Source organism: Mesitornis unicolor, unplaced genomic scaffold (genome assembly GCF_000695765.1).
Source record: "Mesitornis unicolor isolate BGI_N332 unplaced genomic scaffold, ASM69576v1 scaffold8902, whole genome shotgun sequence".
NCBI lineage: Eukaryota > Metazoa > Chordata > Aves > Mesitornithiformes > Mesitornithidae > Mesitornis > Mesitornis unicolor.
The window spans coordinates 61,253-79,957 of NW_010168498.1; the positions used below are offsets into that span (position 1 = coordinate 61,253).

The 18,705-nt window shown below is 43.7% G+C and overlaps 1 protein-coding gene across 1 annotated transcript in view; it reads right to left on the minus strand.

Annotated features, from left to right (window-relative positions):
- The window catches only part of SLC22A18 (solute carrier family 22, member 18), a 64,808-nt gene extending 58,810 nt beyond the window's left edge, over positions 1-5,998 (minus strand). Inside the window, exons 1-3 of the mRNA XM_010179040.1 lie at positions 5,825-5,998; positions 3,733-3,830; positions 717-862 (exon numbers count right to left, since the gene is read on the minus strand). Of these exons, the coding sequence (XP_010177342.1) occupies positions 717-862; positions 3,733-3,830; positions 5,825-5,998 (418 nt within the window). The remainder of the gene's footprint in view (positions 1-716; positions 863-3,732; positions 3,831-5,824) is intronic.
- Between the last annotated feature and the right edge of the window lie 12,707 nt (positions 5,999-18,705).

Genomic DNA, 18,705 nt, shown 5'->3' on the forward strand with positions numbered 1-18,705 from the left:
TTTGAAAGCAGCTTGCCACAGGGTCTGAGCAGTGGGGTATACAACTCTTTAGACACCAGAAACAGTGCCTGCCACAAAATAGTCCTTGCAACCCCAGGGCAAATGCTCATGCACATGGCTGAGTTGAATTGGTTCAGCCCACCAGTTCTAGGAAACAAAAACACTCAAACCACTCAAATAAACCACTTCAAAGGTGGCAAGAAAAGACTTAACACCCCATCAACTTGAGTCCTCTTGCATGAGTTACACAGACTTGTAGTAGCTACAGGATGTTAATGGCTTTTACTAGAAGCATCTAGAAAAGGTCAACTAAAGCAGATGGATAACGGAAGGTATTATTGTAATTACATTTCATTTTTACTAACATAGTCATTTTATCAGGAGAAAGGGGAAAGCTCTCCTATAAAATATCCTGATTGCAAGAATGCAGCTGAGAAGTTTGGGATAGCATTGCTATGAGCAAGTGATTGTCACCCATATCTGGACGGTGAAGTCCAAGATCATATGGGAGGGGACCATGGGCTGCTAGCCCTGCTTTTGATACCAAATACACCTGCTGCTTCATGTTCTCACCATTTTATCCCTTATGACCATCAAATGTTCCTCCTGCATTCCTTTATGCTGTTGAGCCTCTTGACTTCCAGCAACATGAGCAAGAACAGAGGAATAAGGCAACAAAAGCAATTGGAAAGCCGCCCAGCCCTGACTGAACTTACCTGGTAGCCCATGCATGAACACTGCTGGCAGCCTGGAGAGGAAGAGGAGGGGGATGCTGGTGGAGATGGACATGAGCAGGAAGAAGGCACTTCCAGATGCACAGGAGAGAATTAAGGCTGCTCGGTTGCCAAATTGGTCTGCAAACCTGGTACAGAAATGGTACAAGGTTGTCAGAAGTGGGACCATGGAGGTCATTACAAGAGTGATGTACCCAGATGGATGGAGTTGCACAGCCATCTCACTCATTTATCCGCCACTCTGATTTATCTGATCAGATTCTCAGAAGTGCTCTGATCCCACAAGAGGATGAGACATTCACTGGCTTTGGTGTAGCAAAGGGATGCGCCAGAAGCTGCCACCGCTCAGCCCATTTCCAGACTCCTTGTAAGCACAAGATAATATGTGCTTGCTTAAGTCTCCTCCCCTGGTGTTTCAATAAGTAAATGTGGTTTATCTCAGAGCTGCTAAAGACCAGCAACAGGCAGGGGCAGTTACAGCAGGTCAGCTGTTATCTCTTCAGAGCACATAGCACCCTCAAATCTTACTTTGTGACTCTTAGAGTTGGTTCAGACCAGGGAATCAGGCAAGCTTATTTTTTAGTTCAGGTTCAAAGGCAATTGAAGTTACTGCAATTTCTTTCCGGAGGGTGTTCCAAGCAACATTTCTCATTCAGCATCACTTAAAGAAAATAAACAGGTAGTTTTTTATTTAAGTTCAATAAAGACTTCACAATAGCGACTCAAATTTTCTTCTGTTTGAGAGGAAAAAAACCCCAGCCAGATCAGGTTTTGGATCAGGTTTTATTCAACTCTAAGATATTTTAAAAAGCTGAGTTGGACAAAGTCCGAGAGTATCACAGAAAGCATTCTGAGAAACTGGGTCTAAGATGACCATAAAACAGGCCTTGAATAGTGTTTTTCACTCCAGTTCTTTCTTTCTTCATTGTATTGAGGTTGCATATTACAGTTAGCAGATGAATGTTACCTTGTATAGCAATTAGCTGTGCTTAGACTAAAAGAAACAACCCCCCAAAAATGCCAGAACTGGTCTACAAACAAAGCTAAGCATAAGTCATTAAAGTGCCTCATGTTCAGGAAGAGGTGCAGGTCAAAACTTGGCTGTTTACATGAAAGCCAGGGAAGTTTATATTAGCTGTTTGCAACCTGAAGACCACAATTCACCACACAGTCCAGGGCTTTTTTGCTTTTGTTACTTAAAAGTAAATTTAGTGCTTCATCTCGTGGCTGTTTAGGAACATCAAGCAAGAAGAACAAGGAAAACTGACCTAAGCCACACATTTTTCTCTGTCTTATTTCCCTTCTCATTTTCTCTTATCTACCTTCACACTGAGGTCAAAGCAGCCTCACATCTAGGAAAATCCTTCTTATCTCAAACTTACATTGCAGATTTTGGCTTCAATCTGGCAATATACACTTTCACTCCCATCTACACCAGTGGGAGTCGACACCCAGACAAATTCTGGTTTGCCATTTTCCTTTCCTTCAGCATCTCTTCAGGACATGCACAGAGGAAAACCTGATTTCAGATGACACCAGATCCAGAACAGAAATATTACTCTGGTTTTGTATATTAATAGAAAAAACATTCAAATCGGGCCCTTTGCACCATCCTCATTCTTAGGAATGCATTTTCTTCCAAGCTGCACTGAAAAATTCAGTGTTATTGCTTACAATTTTAAAATGTGTATTATGGTAGTGCCCAAGGGCTTTTAGAGATCAGAACCTTGAAGTGATACACACTACATACCAGAGGATCCTGTAGAGCTCACAGTCTACACCAAGCAGAATAGCAAATCCCATGCAGGAAAACTGAGGCACAACCAGCTCCATATCCGTTTAATACTTTGTTGTTGAGTAGTAGGACTGAGAAGAAAAGCTAGGTTTTCTCAGCCTCATTTTAGTTTCATATCACTAGATTACACTGCTCTTCCACTTTTTTCTGTTTTTTTGGGATTTCATTCGCCACCACTCAAATTTCTTTTGGCCATTTACATTTCATTAGGAACAGCAGCATGTGTCCCATGCTGAATCTGAATCTTTTCTACTCTTTTCTTATTTTGATATATGAGCTTACAGATGCATCAGCTCTTAAAGATTCGTACAAGTCTAGCTTTTTAATCAACACTGGTGTAAATATAATGAGATTGAGCTGTGGAAATAACATGAACCTTGTCCTGTTTTGAGCTAAAAAAAAAAATGAATACTCTATTTAGTGATTTTACTTTTTCAGTTAAGTCTCCTATAAGTGACTGTACTTTCTGAAACTATCAGCATGTTTTTCCAGACAGTGTCCACTTGTATTGGGTTGGCCAAAAAGTAATTGTGGGGTTTTTTTCAGGGTAAATGAAAAAGTGTATTTTTTGTGGGAAACAAAAACTGTACTGAACAATACAGTCTCCATTTTATTCAATTATCTTTTGCCATCTTTCAGGCAAAAGCCTGAAAGTTCAATTACCTTCAGTCATCTTTCATGATTCCGCGCTCAAAAAAGTTCTTATCATTTTCAGCAAAAACCAGTTCCAAGAACAATTTGACATCCTCAGCAGCAGTGAAGGCTTTATCATTCAAGATGTTTTGTAAAGAACAAAACAATGGCAGTCTGATGGTGCCAGGCCTGGTGAATGTGGTGGATGTGGTAACGCATCCCATCCAAGTTGCAGCAATTTTTGATGAGTGACCAAACTTGTATGTCTGTCATTTAGTGGCCAGCCCAGCTCTAAACCTCGACACCCTCAATTATTTTCTTTGACAGCTCTACTTAACATCAACAAATACACTCCTTTTTAGGTTTCCCTGTCACAAAACTTTTCTAAGGTTACATGTGGCTACAAAACATTTGCAGGATTAAGCTGTTATATTTTCCCCTTGCCCATTTATGAAATCTTCAAATATTTCAACAGGACCACGAAACAGAACTATTTTTTTTTAATTAAAGTATAAAAATGTCTGCCCTTTTTCAGCTATGAAAAGGGTCATGAGAATTGTTCTTACTTACCTTCCAAAAATTGGACCTCCCACAAGCTGGAGGACACCAAAGGTTGTCTGGAGGTAGCCAAACCCCACTGAATCCAAACCTAGGCTCTTTGCCAAGTACTATAAAAAAAGAAAAAAACCAACAGGTTAGGGGAAATGAAGTATGTTATATTTATGAATAAAGAGCTTAATGTCTGTGTGGAGAGGACTACAGTTCCAAACAAGCCCTTCCTTCAGTTCCGGATACCTACAGACAAAATCTTCATTGGGTCAGACACAGGCTGCTTAACAAAGACCAAAAGTCTCCATCCCACACCACCTACTAATGAAGTGATCAAAACCATCAATTTTGCACCAGCTGACTAATCTGATTCACCCTTTACCTTTGCAGTCCAACACTGCTGACCATATTCAGCTACTGCCAAGGGGGATGAGGTAGATTTTAAGTAGCTTTCCTGCCTGCACACCCTGCACCTGGGGCAGCCCAAGCACCACCCAGGAGATGACTGCAGTAAAGTCTTGGAGCTGCTGTTTAACTGAGCAAGCCAGAATCAATGCAAGCACAACACGGGCAAAACATTGCCTTTATTTACAATCTGGATGGTACACCCACAAATCGGGCTTGGAAAAAAACACAGATGCACACGCTGAAGAGCCGCAATCCTTTGGGGATTTTTACTTTAAAATTGTATGCTTAAGGGACAGCTAATTCATGTTTTTGCTTTGTGCCACCTTCTAAGAGTTTAAAACTTTCAGCCGTGTTCAGCTCTCAGAAGGTGTGAAGGTGTCCCAATCTTGCCTGCTTCCCATGTCCCCAACCCCCCTGTAATTGATTGGTGATCAAATACACTGATCTCCCAAAAATAAACTCTCATCCTACAGGCTCGGGGCACCCTAGGCTGGTTTAGTCCCAGAAGGAGGGAGAAGTTTGTCTCTGGAGGCACAAAACCAGTGGAGAGATCTCCCAGAAGGCATGGGCTCACCAGAGACAGGGGCGGACAGATGCATCATAGATCCAGAACCTCACAAGAGCAGGAAAGCTGCCCGGCGGAAAAGGACCTGGGGGTATTGTTCAACAGCCAGCTGAATATGAGCTGGCAGTGAGCCAAGGTGGCCAAGAAGGCCAACACCATCCTGGCTTGTATCAGGAATAGTGTGGCCAGCAGGAGCAGGGAAGTGATTCTTCCCCTGTACTTGGCACTGGTGAGGCTGCACCTCAAATACTGTGTTCAGTTTTGGGCACCTCACTACAAGAAGGACACTGAGATACTGGGAGGTGTCCAGAAAAGGGCAGTGAAGCTGGTCAAGGTCTGGAGCACAAGTCTTATGAGGAGTGACTGAGGGAGCTGGGGTTGTTTAGTCTGGAGAACAGGAGGTTGAGGGGAAACCCTATCACTCTCTACAACTACCTGAAAGGAGGTTGTAGCATGGTGGGGGTCGGTCTCTTCTCCCTGGTGGCTAGTGATAGGACAAGGGGTAATGGCCTCAAGTTGTGCCAGGTGAGGTTTAGATTGCATATTAGGAAAAAAAGTTCATCACTGAAAGGGTTGTTGAGCACTAGAACAGGCTACCTAGGGAAGTGGTGGAGTCACCATCCCTGGAGCTATTTAAAAGATGTGTAGAAGTGGCGTTTAGGGACATGGTTTAGTGGTGGAGTTGGCAGTGTTAGGTTAATGGTTGGACTCGATGATCTTAAAGGACTTTTCCAACCTAAATGACTCTATGAAACCAGAGAGAAGAGTCCAGTAAGTGAGAAGCAATGATTCCCACTCGCAGCTGGTTTACTACACCCTCAGAAAAACGTACCTCTGATCTGAAACCTCTGATTTCTGCTGCTTTTTTGTTGGGTCACTTGCCCACTGCATGTAAGAAGAGACATACTACATCAGCTTCACCCAGAGTCATCAAGCCAGGAAAGGGATCTGGGTGCTACTGCCGTACAAACAACCCAGCTTTTACTGCCTAGGCACACCCTGAACAATCACAGCCTGCCTGCTAGGTAGGAATACAATTTCCTCTCTCCCGCTAGAAACTCTCTTCTGACTTTGATGGAAAACTACATAGCCTGGCACTGAAGGCAGGATTTTCTGTGAAGCAGGACAACCCATACTCACAGGCATGACTCCTATCTGCATGAAGAGGAAGGTCAGCTCTAGGGTTGCAATCAGGTAGGCAACAAGGATCACTTGTCCTCTCTTGACCTCTCCTGAGTGGTCGCTCTCCCGCGGCGTCTCACTCCTTATTCCCGAGGCTTCTTCCTCACCTCCAGAGCTGGTTTTTGCGTTCATGGCATGCATGGAGTGAGTTACTGCAGGCTGACAGATGACACGAAGGTGCTTTCTATCTGGAAACACGGAGCATAGGTAAGGTGCAGAATCTGTGCGTACAGTTCAAAGCTTACAGTGTCAAAGGTGCTGAGTCAACACACCAGAGATTTTTTTTTTTCCTCTCTCTTTCTTAGTTTTGGGTTTTGTTTTTTTGCCTCCCCTTTGCTTACTTGCCAAGCAGAATCAAAGGTAAACACGCATCAAACCACAGATCTCATTCTTCAGCCTTGTCGAAGGTGGGCTCATTGCTTCAAAGACCATCACAACAAAGACCAGGGGGTGAAAGCGGACATTGCCCCAACCAAAAGCACGTGACAAGCTCTTCAACTCTTTAACTGTTTCACTCCTTTCACTCTTCTTGCCTGTGGTGGCTCAGAGGAAATGACTGTTTTAATTCTTTCTGAAAAACACTTTGAATTTATTTTTGGAAGTTGCAAGTAAGGCTTACAGAAGAACAGCTATTTCCAAGTCCTCATGCTTCTTGCAGCAGATTTATACATAGGTCTTACATGCCATTAGACTTGCTCTCATCATCACCTGTAACTGAGCCCTTTTCCCTCCTTCACCAGGTGCTACAAATTTATAGAGAACCTGAGCTAGCAAATGTTCACATATGGCTCCACTCAAACTACAAATTAACAGGCAGTGGCAAAAACATTTTAAAAAAGAGTAATAAATCCACACAAATCATGAGGCTGACTGCAAAATGGGGAATTAAATAAACAAGACTGATTTTGCCTTTGAGGGTTTTGACTTTTTTGCTTGCTTGTTTACTTAGGGTTTTATTGGTTTGTGTGCTTGGTGGGGGCTTATTTGTTTGTTTTCTTACTTGTTGAAGCCTAGTTGACCATTATCTTTATTTTAAAGAGAAAAAGAAAGCAGAGGTCCCAATGCCCTAATTTGTAGAATCATAGGACTTTTGGTAGGAAGGGACCTCAGGAGATCTCATTCACCCTCTGGTTTGAACACATCGGCTCAGCTGTGGCTTTTTCTAGACAACCTGCAAAAATCTCCAAGAAAAGAGATTTGCCCTTTCCCTGAGTATCTGAGAAAGAAGTTTTTCCTAATGTCCAATCTGAAATTCTCAAGCTGTGGCTTTCTCTATTGTCCCTCATAGTGTCAGCTGCGACTACCAAGAGTCTAGCTGCATCATCTCTAGAGCTGCCCTTCAAGAAGTTGCAGGTGGCCAGTAGATCACTCCAGCTTCCTCTTTGCCAGGCTGAACAAGACCAATTCCCTCCACTTCTTTCAAAGATGATGTACTCTAGACTCCTGATCTTCTTGATAGCCCTCCCCTGGATCTAATTCAGTTTGTCCACAACCATCTTGAACTGAGAGGCCCAGCACTGGGTCAGCCTCACCAGCACCAAGCAAAAGGGAATAACAACTTCCCTGGATATCCTGGCCATGCTCCTCCTCAAATGGCCCATTATGTCGTTTGCCTTATTCCTGATGAGCGTGCACCATTGGCTCACACAGCATCCCCATCACCCACAGTCCTCACACTAGGGTTACTACATGTCCACCCAGTCCCAAGCTCACATTGATGCAGGTGGATATTCTGCCCCAGGCTTGGGGCAAAATGTTGCCATTTCAACCTGTTGAAAACCTTGAGGGTTTGGTTAGTCCAGCTCTTGTATTTCATGCAGACCCTCCAGCCTGAGACTGCATCATTGACCATGTTAGCCAGTCCCTCTAACTTAGTAACAACTCTGTTCAGAAATGGAGGCTTGACTCGCTATGAAGGCTGACAGAGACTTATCAATACAGGGACATGCAGACATTTGCTGGCTTGGATCCAGAGTGATTGCCAGGGCTCCTAGGTTTCCAATCAAGCCCAGGGAGAGGGAACTGTAAGATCTCTGGGTGAACCTTTTTATTCAACACATGTTGCCACAGAGCCTCAGGACTTGGTGAGGGCTGTCAGACTCTGCCTTCTGGTGAAGGAGGGGGAAGACCAAAGGTTTAATCTTTCACAAGGGGTGGGTACCATATCGCTGGAGGCTGCACAGAAACAACCTTTCACAAACTCAGCCACAGCATGAGTAAAAAAGCACCTTTAAAGAATGACTTTCCTACAGCAATATCAGCTCTCAAACAGACCCACCTCACAACGCCCTAGAAGTCGTATTTGTTACCGAAGAAGGAAGATTACCCAGCGTGTATCCCAATTTAGCAAAGAATCAGTGCTCAACATTTGGTTCATCTCAGTGCAAAACAATGGATCAGCCTACACTTTGAATATCCTGCAGCACAGCACCAACATCATCACTCCCTGGTTTGTGCTGGACAGGCACAATGTACAAATTACCATCATTGAATAGAAGAGTAAAATTAATGACAGAGCTCTGTTTATGGAGGTTTCAAGACAACTGAAAAAGCAACTCATGCAAATGCAATTTAAAACACTGCTTACGAGAAATGTTGCTGACTTGGACTTGAAAAGTGTCAGTATTTTGACTGGTGAGTTTGTCTCAGCAGCAACTGAAAACAGATCCCAGCAAGGTGACTGAGGAAAGCAACAGCTTGCAGATGCAGCCACTCTCCACCAGATACAAGCTTCATCCTGCCCGGGGCATGCAGCACAGAGAGCTAACCAGCCACATGCTCTCACTCAAATTTAACTTCTTTCTACTGGCATTGACAAGGAAAATGGAGTAAAAAAAAATAATAATTTAAATTTTCAGCCTCTGAGGCAAAAGACACAGTTCTGGGAAACAGGGATGTAAACTCAGTGCCTGGTGTGGCAGTTACCACAGAGAATGAACTACGATCACCCGACTTGGTTCTTGTATATCACTTGATGCCTCTTGATGGCTCAGTGCCCAAGCCTGCTCCTTAGCATCCCAGATCAGGCTGCAAGTAAGAAAGTGCCCTCGGCCCAACTCAGCAATCCTCTTCTAGCAATAGTCTCTTTGGATAGGATCTCCTGATCCCTGCACTTCAGCAGGGACAGGACAAAGGGAGGAGGGTGGCAGTTTTAAGTAACCTTTAACAAGCCACGAGCCAAGCCAAGTCCATGCTGCCCTGGCCCCAAGCATGCAGGAATGAGCTGTGTTCTCCAAACTTGGCCAAGACGTTGGCAGTCTTGAGTCATCTGGGTGTCCTCCTGCAAGGTCTTCTGTGCAGGAACTTGGGCTTTCCTGACTTTCAGCACCTGATTTTTAAAATCTTGCCCCATAAATCAGTCAGTCTAGAGGCTAAACACAGCAGCATGAGCACCGATGGAAAACCAGCCAGTGTGATTGACACAAGGCAGATCCTCCTCCTCCCCTGAGTAAGTTTGTTTCAATATGTCTGCAGAAGCCAAAGTAAGACATAGATTAACTCGGTTCCCAGCTATGCCCCACTGAACATCACATTTGTAGCCATCCAGCTAGCAGCCAGTTCGTCTATACCTTTAGTGATAATGCACTATTAATGGCAGATGGCATAGACTGGCATTGCATTTTTACCTAAAGGGTCCTTCTGGCTCCATTACAGACTATACCATGGGTAGCACTCGGTCACTAACAAGACATCCTTAAAAAGCAAAGATTAATTTAAAAACTGGGAAGGAATAGATTATGAATAGGGAATGAATTTTCTTGGGTACGATAAATAAAACATTAAATGGACAGATATTCCAGGGACACTACAGTGAAAGCAAGCAAGGAGATAAATGTCTAAAAGAGAGATGAAACTGCAGATTAGGCCATTAGCTATGCATTAAGCCTTGACACTTACTCTCAACATTTTTGGAGTATTTACAGTTGCCTTTCCTGGTATATCTTTCCTGAGGCCTGTTTATCTGGTGATCTCTGGAAAAACAGTGGGAAGCCTGAGAACATATTTTAAAAAAAAATTATAAGACTTACTGTTTATGTTATTTGGGCAGAAATCTTTTCTTCAATCACTGGAAATGGGAGGCAAGGCCAACACATGCCTGTGGAGGTGAAATCCACTCACAGCAATACCAGCAGTTGAAAATGTTGGTTAAAAAAGGATAAATTGTGGGGAAGTAAATCCTGAACTCTTCTCGCAATTTGCATTTTTTTCACAGAGGAACCTTAATATGATCTGTAGCAACAAAAAATACCCTGGGTGGGATTCACCTGTCTGCAGCAGGTCAAAACACACTTTACAGCCTCAAAAGAGACTTGAAGAGGGATGAAAGTGCAGATGCCTGCCCAGCAATGAAGGGCATCTTTCAGGCCTCAAATCCTCTATGAATGTGAGCTGACAGGCCTCTCCAACTATGCAAAAAAAAGAAATCAATGGGATGAACCAAAGCCTGCTCCAGCACAGATCAGACACAAATCCTTGCCCTTGTGGGTATGCACCCATACCTACAGCAAGTGGAGAGCTGGCTGGGAATCTTGGGGAGAGAATCACTACCTCTTGGGTCCAGCAAAGCTTTCATTTCTCCTTGCAATGAGAAACTGTGTTTCTATGGGCTATGTGCTGGGGGGTGCCAGGAGGGATGTGAAGTGTGAATGTAATAGTTACGAGCACACCTCAACTCCCTGCCCAAGAAGCAGCAAAGACAACCCTTCTCCTCCTTGCAAGAGCATTGTGAGGCCACTGCACCAAAACCTGTGAGGTGTGCAGATATTCAGACTAAAAGAGACATAAAAACCCTTTCCAGAGACACAAGCCTCAGGGAGCTATCTTCCTGGTGATGTTTCTTAAGCTCTGTAATACAAGAAAGGAAATGGAAGAAATATCTTTAAATGATTCCCCAATAGCGAGAATGCTAAACTGCTGTAATGAGGGAAACCGCTCAACACCAGCCATGGTCAGTGGGAGCTGCTAGATCCACAGGATCTGGCCCAACCCCTCTCTTCCCCTGACCCCGACACCGAAAGAACTGCTCTCATTTGTAGTCTGGTGAAAGATTTATACAGTTAAGCAAATAAGAGCATACATGGCCTGGTATTGCCAAAATTATGTCCCACGATTGTTGACTGATTTATTCCTTTGTCTCTGTTCATGAAAAAAGCAGCTCACTAATGAATGGAAAAAGACTCCACATGGCCAACAAAAAAACCCCCATGTTTAGTTTACAAAATAGCACAGTCTTCAGGGATTTTCATAAAAACTACAGAGACAGTCCAAATCGGCAATGAAATCAGATTCCCAGTGGCTGCTGAGCTCTTTTGGCTCTTTATATGTGTGTATTAAATGGCAAAAAGCAATTATTTATAATTTGTTTTTATAAAATGCTGGTGTGCTTATTCTGCCTGGCAAATTATTTTGTGAAATGGAAAAGGCTATTGTTCGTTCTTGGTAAAGTCTTTGTTACTTAGCATATTAAACTGCAAATCACATTTTATCTGAAATATGTCTGGTTATTATTAACTTTTTAATGGTAAAACCCCAAAGCTCCAGCTAATATCAAGGCCCCATTTGATGCCCTGTAAACACAAAAAAAGGTTGAGACTCAGACAAGGGAAAAGAATTAGATCCTCCATGTCTTGCAGATGGGATTAAGACAGACACAGAGGTTTAGTGACTTCCCTGAAATCACAGAGGAAATCTGTGGAAGAGGCCAGAGTCAGACTTGATCATCCTTTAGATGCCAGTCCTATTGTTTAACCACAGGACAGTTTTTCTTCTCTAATATTCTGGAAAAATAAAACCAAAAGAGAACATTTCTGAATGCTGGAATTTGACAACAAAATATGCAGATGGGACAGAGACTGTGTCAATTGTAAAAGAGTTATGGAAAAATCCCATGGCCCAAATTCAGGAGTTACACCAAGAATAACATGACCAAATAGGAAGAAAATGCTCAGTTCTTTGTATCTATCCTGCCTCATCAGCTCCAGGAGGACCTCACTGGGGCAGGATCCTCTCATGCCTGCTCACACCGAGTGATTCGATCACCGATGATTTCAGATCAGCCAGAGGACTCACCTTCAGAGTAATTTCCCAGGTGCGGCCATGGCTGTGGCCCACCTCTGCCCCAAAAGCTCTCCTCAGCAAACAGAAACTCCTGAAGTTTCAACGAGTTGCTGCCATGCAGTGGAGAAGGGCTGCTGGGCTGCCAGGAGAACAGCCTTTGACCTTCTTCTTCAAGTGAAGACATCAAAAGCCAGCAAATGCCACCAGCCTTTAGTAGTCCTCTATGCTAGGATATTGATGAATTGGCAGGAAAAAAATAACTCTTCCCATAGTGAAAGTGCAGGTCTGTTGGGTGAGCTCCCTTCTGGGCAAGGGACGATCTCCCCCAGATCTGCCATTCTTCTTACTAATGCTCAAGCTATACTTGTTTTAAGCAAGCTTGACATGGCCATCTATGTACAAAACTGCGATTAAAGGAGTGGTTATACCAGCTGCTGTTGAGCAGGGTCCAGGCAAAACTGCACACACTAGTAAGCAATGCTGCTGGCCCAGAGGCGATGGATACTTCTGCCGCCTCTGTGGTTGTGCCTTCAGCTTACTGGCATGTTGGCATGACCAACCTTCAGAGAACTTGCTGCTGGATAATGGATGAAGCCGTGGGCTCCAAGATACACACAGTGCATTGGAAGTCCAAAATTTATAGCCAAAGAATATGCTAGATGTGACAAAATCGGATACACGCACACAAATAGAGCCTCATACTTAGCCTGCAATATGTAATATTTCATTCAGCTGGTATTATACAGCCACCTTCTGGAATCACAGCAATGTCTGGAATGCAAAAGCTGTTTATCATTTAAATAACATTTAAGCCATTATAATTTATATGAGAATTGTAAGTGATTGAGGCTGTATGGAGCTTCTTGTTGTGGTTTGCCATAGGAATGCTGCAGATTTCCTCTGTACACATTACATTCTGCACACAATGGGAGCCCCAGACATTTTCAGCTAATTTTGAGTCTCTTGCATTTACCAAAACATTTTCCTGTGTCAGAGTCAAACAATTGCCCAATTTATAACTCTCGAGCATTTTAGAGACCACCAGCAACACAATGTAACAAGAATCTCTCTGTCAATTAGCCTTCTGACAAAGCTATACACAACACACACAAAATACAGACATGTATTCAGTGTTTCTGCTAATGTATATTTCTACATAGAGCAATTAGAGAAGGGCAAAGCCTGTGTCTGTGAAACCTTGCACATCTTGGCCATGGTTTCCCTGTACAGAGAAGGCTCTGTGTTACATCCTCAGACAAATCCTTATCTGCTCAGGGCCTGGGGAGCCACGTGTCCCCTCTGAGCCATTTTTCTGGCTGCTTTTTCCATGTGGACTCAGAACCTGTGAGGAGCCAACATGGGATGTGGAGAGAAGGGGACAGCTGACACCATATGCAACTGGCTCCATCTGCTATGTGGGTGGGAAACAACCCTACATTGCAGATACTTGCTGCCCTTGGATGGAAGAGGTGGGACAAAGGTATCCATAACCACGCAGGGCTGGATTTAGCAGCAGCTTGGAGGTGGTGAAATCCCAAAGGTGGCTGGATACCTGTTGATACATCTGGACTCTAAGTGCCTTTCAAAGCCTCGCCCAAGATGTTTATTTTTTCCCCTCTAATGACTTGATTTCAGCTGAAGTCTTGATTGTGATTCGTACAGTCAGGGCCAACCCCTGAGTTAGCACTGTTGCAAGTCAGAGGACAGCACGTACTCCTGCCTGTCATCCAACTCACCTGGGAAAAACAGTTTTTAAAGCTCTAGAAAACACCAGCCCTTGGCAGTATTTGCTCTGCCAGCCAGGTCTGCATCACCTGCATCAGTGATAAAGGCTGATGCAGCTCTACTTGGGAATAATGATTACAATCTCCATTTTAGTTAGGAATACAAGAGGGATGATTTCACTGCTATGTTTTTGTTCAAACCACCAGAAGGCTTTGAAGACCCTTCACTGCTTCTCCTAGCCTTCCCATCTACCCACTGCCTGAATTCACCTGAGACAAAAGAAATCATATCTCCTTTGCTCTAGTTTGTTATGGACTTCTTAGCACTGAAGTTGGTGAGGGGGACCTACTAATGGCTCTCGAGTGGGATATCAGGGATGTCTGCAGCAGTTTGGGGAAAATTTTCCAGGTAGTTCAGTTAAACCAGTGTTGAAAACTGAATACAACTCTAGCATGAACAGATAGGTAAGAGGTGGAAAAGTTTCAAAGACACATCCCTACAGTCTATCTACTTTATCAAATGAGTAAGCCCCACTTCAAATACTTCTGGAACTTTGCTGTTAAGAGGCCAGCATCTGCACATTTCTTCTCTTATTTCCAGTTCCATCTTTACAAATATGGCATTTCTTCAGAGCAAAGGATGAGGATGCATTCCTAACATGTTGCAGGAATACACAAATACACAAAATAAACCCAAACCTGTTCAACTGTGTCTTTAAAGCACTCTCTCGAAAGCTCATTGCTTACAATAATTCTCCAGAATTATTTTGGAACAACTTCAGAAGCTATGAATGAAACTTGCCTCTCTGTGAATAATCAGAGCAAATTTTGCATGCTGTTAGGATCCAACTCTGGCACCAGAAGCAATTTAAATCGGGACAGGAGTAGCTCATAGAAGTTTTCCTAAGAGAAAATCCCTAGAAGCTATTTTTTAAAATATATTTTTAAATAATTTTTTAAAGCTTGTCCCCATTATGATCATAGGCTCACAGCCCCCCTGACTCTTTGTCACTAAGCAAAGCTATTAGCACTTGCCATGGACATACCAACAGAGAAGAAGAGAGAGACGCAGACCTTTCTGCAATTAGTGGCAAAAGCATTCATGCCCTGGAAAGAGCACAGGAAGAGAATTAGTGCTTCCAAACATGCCAAAGGACAAGAGTTTGCCAGACCCAAATGGAGCTGGCTGCTGCTCATGGGAGGGCTGGATGATGGCTGTGACCAGGATGCACTAAACATTTTCTGTTGCAATATTTGGTTTTGAGGCTTTTTGCTTTGATATTGCTGCCTAATTCTAAGCTATTCCTAAGGCCAAATGCAAGGCTGTCATAAAATAGCAATGCCTGCATAGTCTTGGGCTGGACTTGCCACTGTGAGAACCATTTGGCATTCATTGATCTTTTCACACTCTGGAGACGGTGGAAGTAACACAAGAAGAGCTTACTTGGAGCACTGCTCCCAGGTTCACATGTTCCTTTTCTGGAACACACAACTCATCACATCAAAGTCTCTATGCAATAAAACAAGGATTCATCACCTGGCTTTTCCAGAAATCAAGTGAGTCCTGCGAATTTTCAATCCAAACTGGTTAAGAACCAGTCCTGCCAAAGCGGCAATTGGACTAGAGCACCTTTGCAAATACGGTATTTGAAACAATGGAAGAGAAAAAATGCTACTAGGAAAAGGAGTCTATCCCAGCTCATTTTCCTAAAGCCAGCCAGCATTTCCTACCAGACAGCAGCGGGATTATCTCTGTCAAACTGCCCCAGGGAGGGTGCTAATAAGAAATTCCCCCTAGATTCCTACACTGACTGGGTCCTGGAGACTCCTATTAAAACTGGCACCAATCTACTCAACAGCTCTGCGCACGCTGTCTCCTCATTACCTTCAAGATGAACAATAAGGATTTATTCCCTTTATTTTTTGCCCAGCACACCCAGGGGAGTGGTGGGTTTTATCCCTCCCAAGTCTCAGCATATAAATCAGACAAATTCAGCCAGCTCTGAACACGTGAAGCAACAACCGCCTCAAATTGTGCTGGATGTGCCCTCAGAAGCTGTGGGATTGCAGAGCGGCCAAGGACCTCATTGGAACTGCAGGAGCAGGTCAGCAGAAAATCTTGCTTGATAGTTGTGGTGCATGAAGAGGAAAGGATCAAGATAAAATTTACAGGCTAGTAGTTAAAAAAAAACCAACCAAACACACTATTTTCCCATCTGCAAAGCAAGTGCATTCGATCTAGAAAGCAGTGAGACTCCATAAACATAACACCTCCAGATATATTTTTTTCCTTCCAGAGCAAACTCATTACCACTTGGCCACTGTCACCTGAAATGATTTCGCCTGGTTTATATTTTCACTTTGAATAACAATGATGACCAACTGACTCATTTGTACTCTGAAAAGAGCTGCGAGATTTGGATTACTTGGCTCTAGGCTGAAACCCCAACCCCAATCCACTGGGAATTTTGTCTCTGATTTCCATGCTGCCAGGATTTAATCTTCAGGTTCTTCATCCAGCTCCTCTTCTGCTTTTACTGGTAGGAAAACATTTGTTTCCAACTCGTTCTGTCATGACTATGTTTGATAATGTGGCTTATGGCTCACACTAGAAGTATTTGTACCAAGTCATTTTGAAATGCCTTTATGTGTGACTGCATGCTTGCTGGGGGATAGCGAGATACCTGCTATCCTGCACAGCATCAGGGTGCAAATGTGTCTTTAATTGTACTTTTATGAAATTAAAGTTTAATTGAGAGTCAGGTACAAGCGCATTTCTTCGTGTCTGCTCCTCCTGCCCTCACTCTGTCCAAAACTCACCGTACTTGAGACTCAGGTCTGACACCTGCAGCTCACTGACCTACAAACTTGTTTTAGCAATGCCTCCTGCAAGAAGTGGCAGAGCAGCTGGTAAGGGTAACTTTTAAGGCTACAGAATGGTGTAATGATTTTTCAACCTGTTCCCAGTGAGGGGGAAAAAACCACAGCTTTCTCCCGGCCTTCACCATCTACTAGAGGACACATGGAATCACATGTAACCAGAGTATTTAGCAGCATTTCTGACCACAGCCCAAGGTAGCAGGTCCTTTCAGCTTCTGTTCAAAACTTGAGGACTAGCATATTTTGAAATAGCTGTGTTGGTGGATGTAACGCAAACCACTAAAAAAACTTTAAGCCAGTGTTACCTATAGTCTTCAACCTGCTCTGTTAGGGGATATGGCACTTGGTTTCTCTTTAGATCTGCAGGATGCTGAACACTAGTGGGATTTGTGTTGACTGCAGTTGCAGATGGCACAAACAAATGTTTAAACGCTTCCCCATATATAACATAGGCTGATCTCCCAATGAGTCATAGCACTAATTGCTTTGCATGACATAAATCTGTTTTTAATGTGCTGCTGGGTCCAGGTATAATTAATTCCCTGCTCTGTAGGAATACATACTGTATTGCTGGAAGGGCAGCCTCATTATAATTAAACTGCTGTAAAATGAATGTGATGGACTTCCCCAAGGGAGCTCATCATTTTCCCCCTCTACTCTGCCCTGGTGAGACCGCATCTGGAATATTGCATCCAGTTCTGGGCCCCTCAGTTCAAGAAGGACAGGAACTGCTGGAGAGAGTCCAGCGTAGGGCTGCAAAGATGATCAAGGGAGTGGAGCATCTCCCTTATGAGGAGCGGCTGAGGGAGCTGGGTCTCTTTAGTTTGCAGAAGAGGAGACTGAGGGGAGACCTCATTCATGTTTATAAATATTTAAAGGATGAGTGTCACGAGGATGGAGCCAGGCTCTTCTCGGTGACAAACAATGATAGGACAAGGGGTAACGGACACAAACTGGAACACAGGAGGTTCCACTTCAATTTGAGAAGAAACTTCTTCTCAGTGAGGGTGACAGAGCACTGGACCAGGCTGCCCAGAGAGGTTGTGGAGTCTCCTTCTCTGGAGACATTCAAAACCCGCCTGGACGCCTTCCTGTGTAACCTCATCTGGGTGTTCCTGCTCCGGCAGGGGGATTGGACTGGATGAGCTTTTGAGGTCCCTTCCAATCCCTAACGTTCTGTGATTCTGTGAAACCAATCCCTGTGCAGGTTCACCACTGTTGGTCAACATTCAAAGCTTGCAGCAAAACTAAAGCTATGAATCTAGCAGGGGTATTATAAAATGATTGTTTTTCAAGATTAAGAACAAATAAAATTTTAGCACCGTGTCTTCAGAAGATTAATATGCTGAAAGCAAATTAAAAGCTGTAGGCAAGAAGATAAATTAATGAAAGAATACAAAGAAGAAGTCAGGGGGTGGGGTGGGGGAAGAAGTTATCTCATCATGCTGCATCATTGCATGATATCTCAACAACTCATTGCAGGGAAAGGAGGGAGCAAGCCCTGAGGGAGAGACAAATAAGAGGAGTGAATCCAACTTGGGGAGTGAGAGAAGGAACAGCCAGATCACACAGCACCATCTTACTTTGTCATCCACTCCTAGGGAGGGAACCAGCCACAGAAAGATGTGCCCTGAGGCATGCCACCCCTGCATGAAACCAGGTGTGTGTCTCAAGGTCCGCATCCTCTACAACTGCAATCCTTCTCTTGGATTTCTGGGGCTTGAGCTACCATTGAGCTAAGCCACTATTCATCATATCTGAAAAAGAGTGGCAGACTGGTGAAGTATCCATGGACTGGAAATGGGGAAACATAACCCCCATTTTTCAGAAGGGAAAAAGATGCAGGGAATTACAGGCTGGTCAGCCTTATCTTTGTGCCTGGCAAGATTATGGAGCAGATCCTCCTGGAAACTATGCTAAGACACATGGAAAACAAAGAGGTGGTTGGTGACAACCAACATGGCTTCACTAAGGGTAAATCATGCCTGACATAGGTGGTGGCCTTCTATGATGGGGTTACAGCATTGATGGATAAGGGAAGAGCAACTGATGTCACCCATCTGTTCTTGTGCAAAGCATTTGATACTGTCCCACACAACATCCTTGTCTCTGAAATGGAGAGACATGGATTTGACAGGTGGACCACTCATGAACAAGGAATTGGCTGGATGGTCGCAC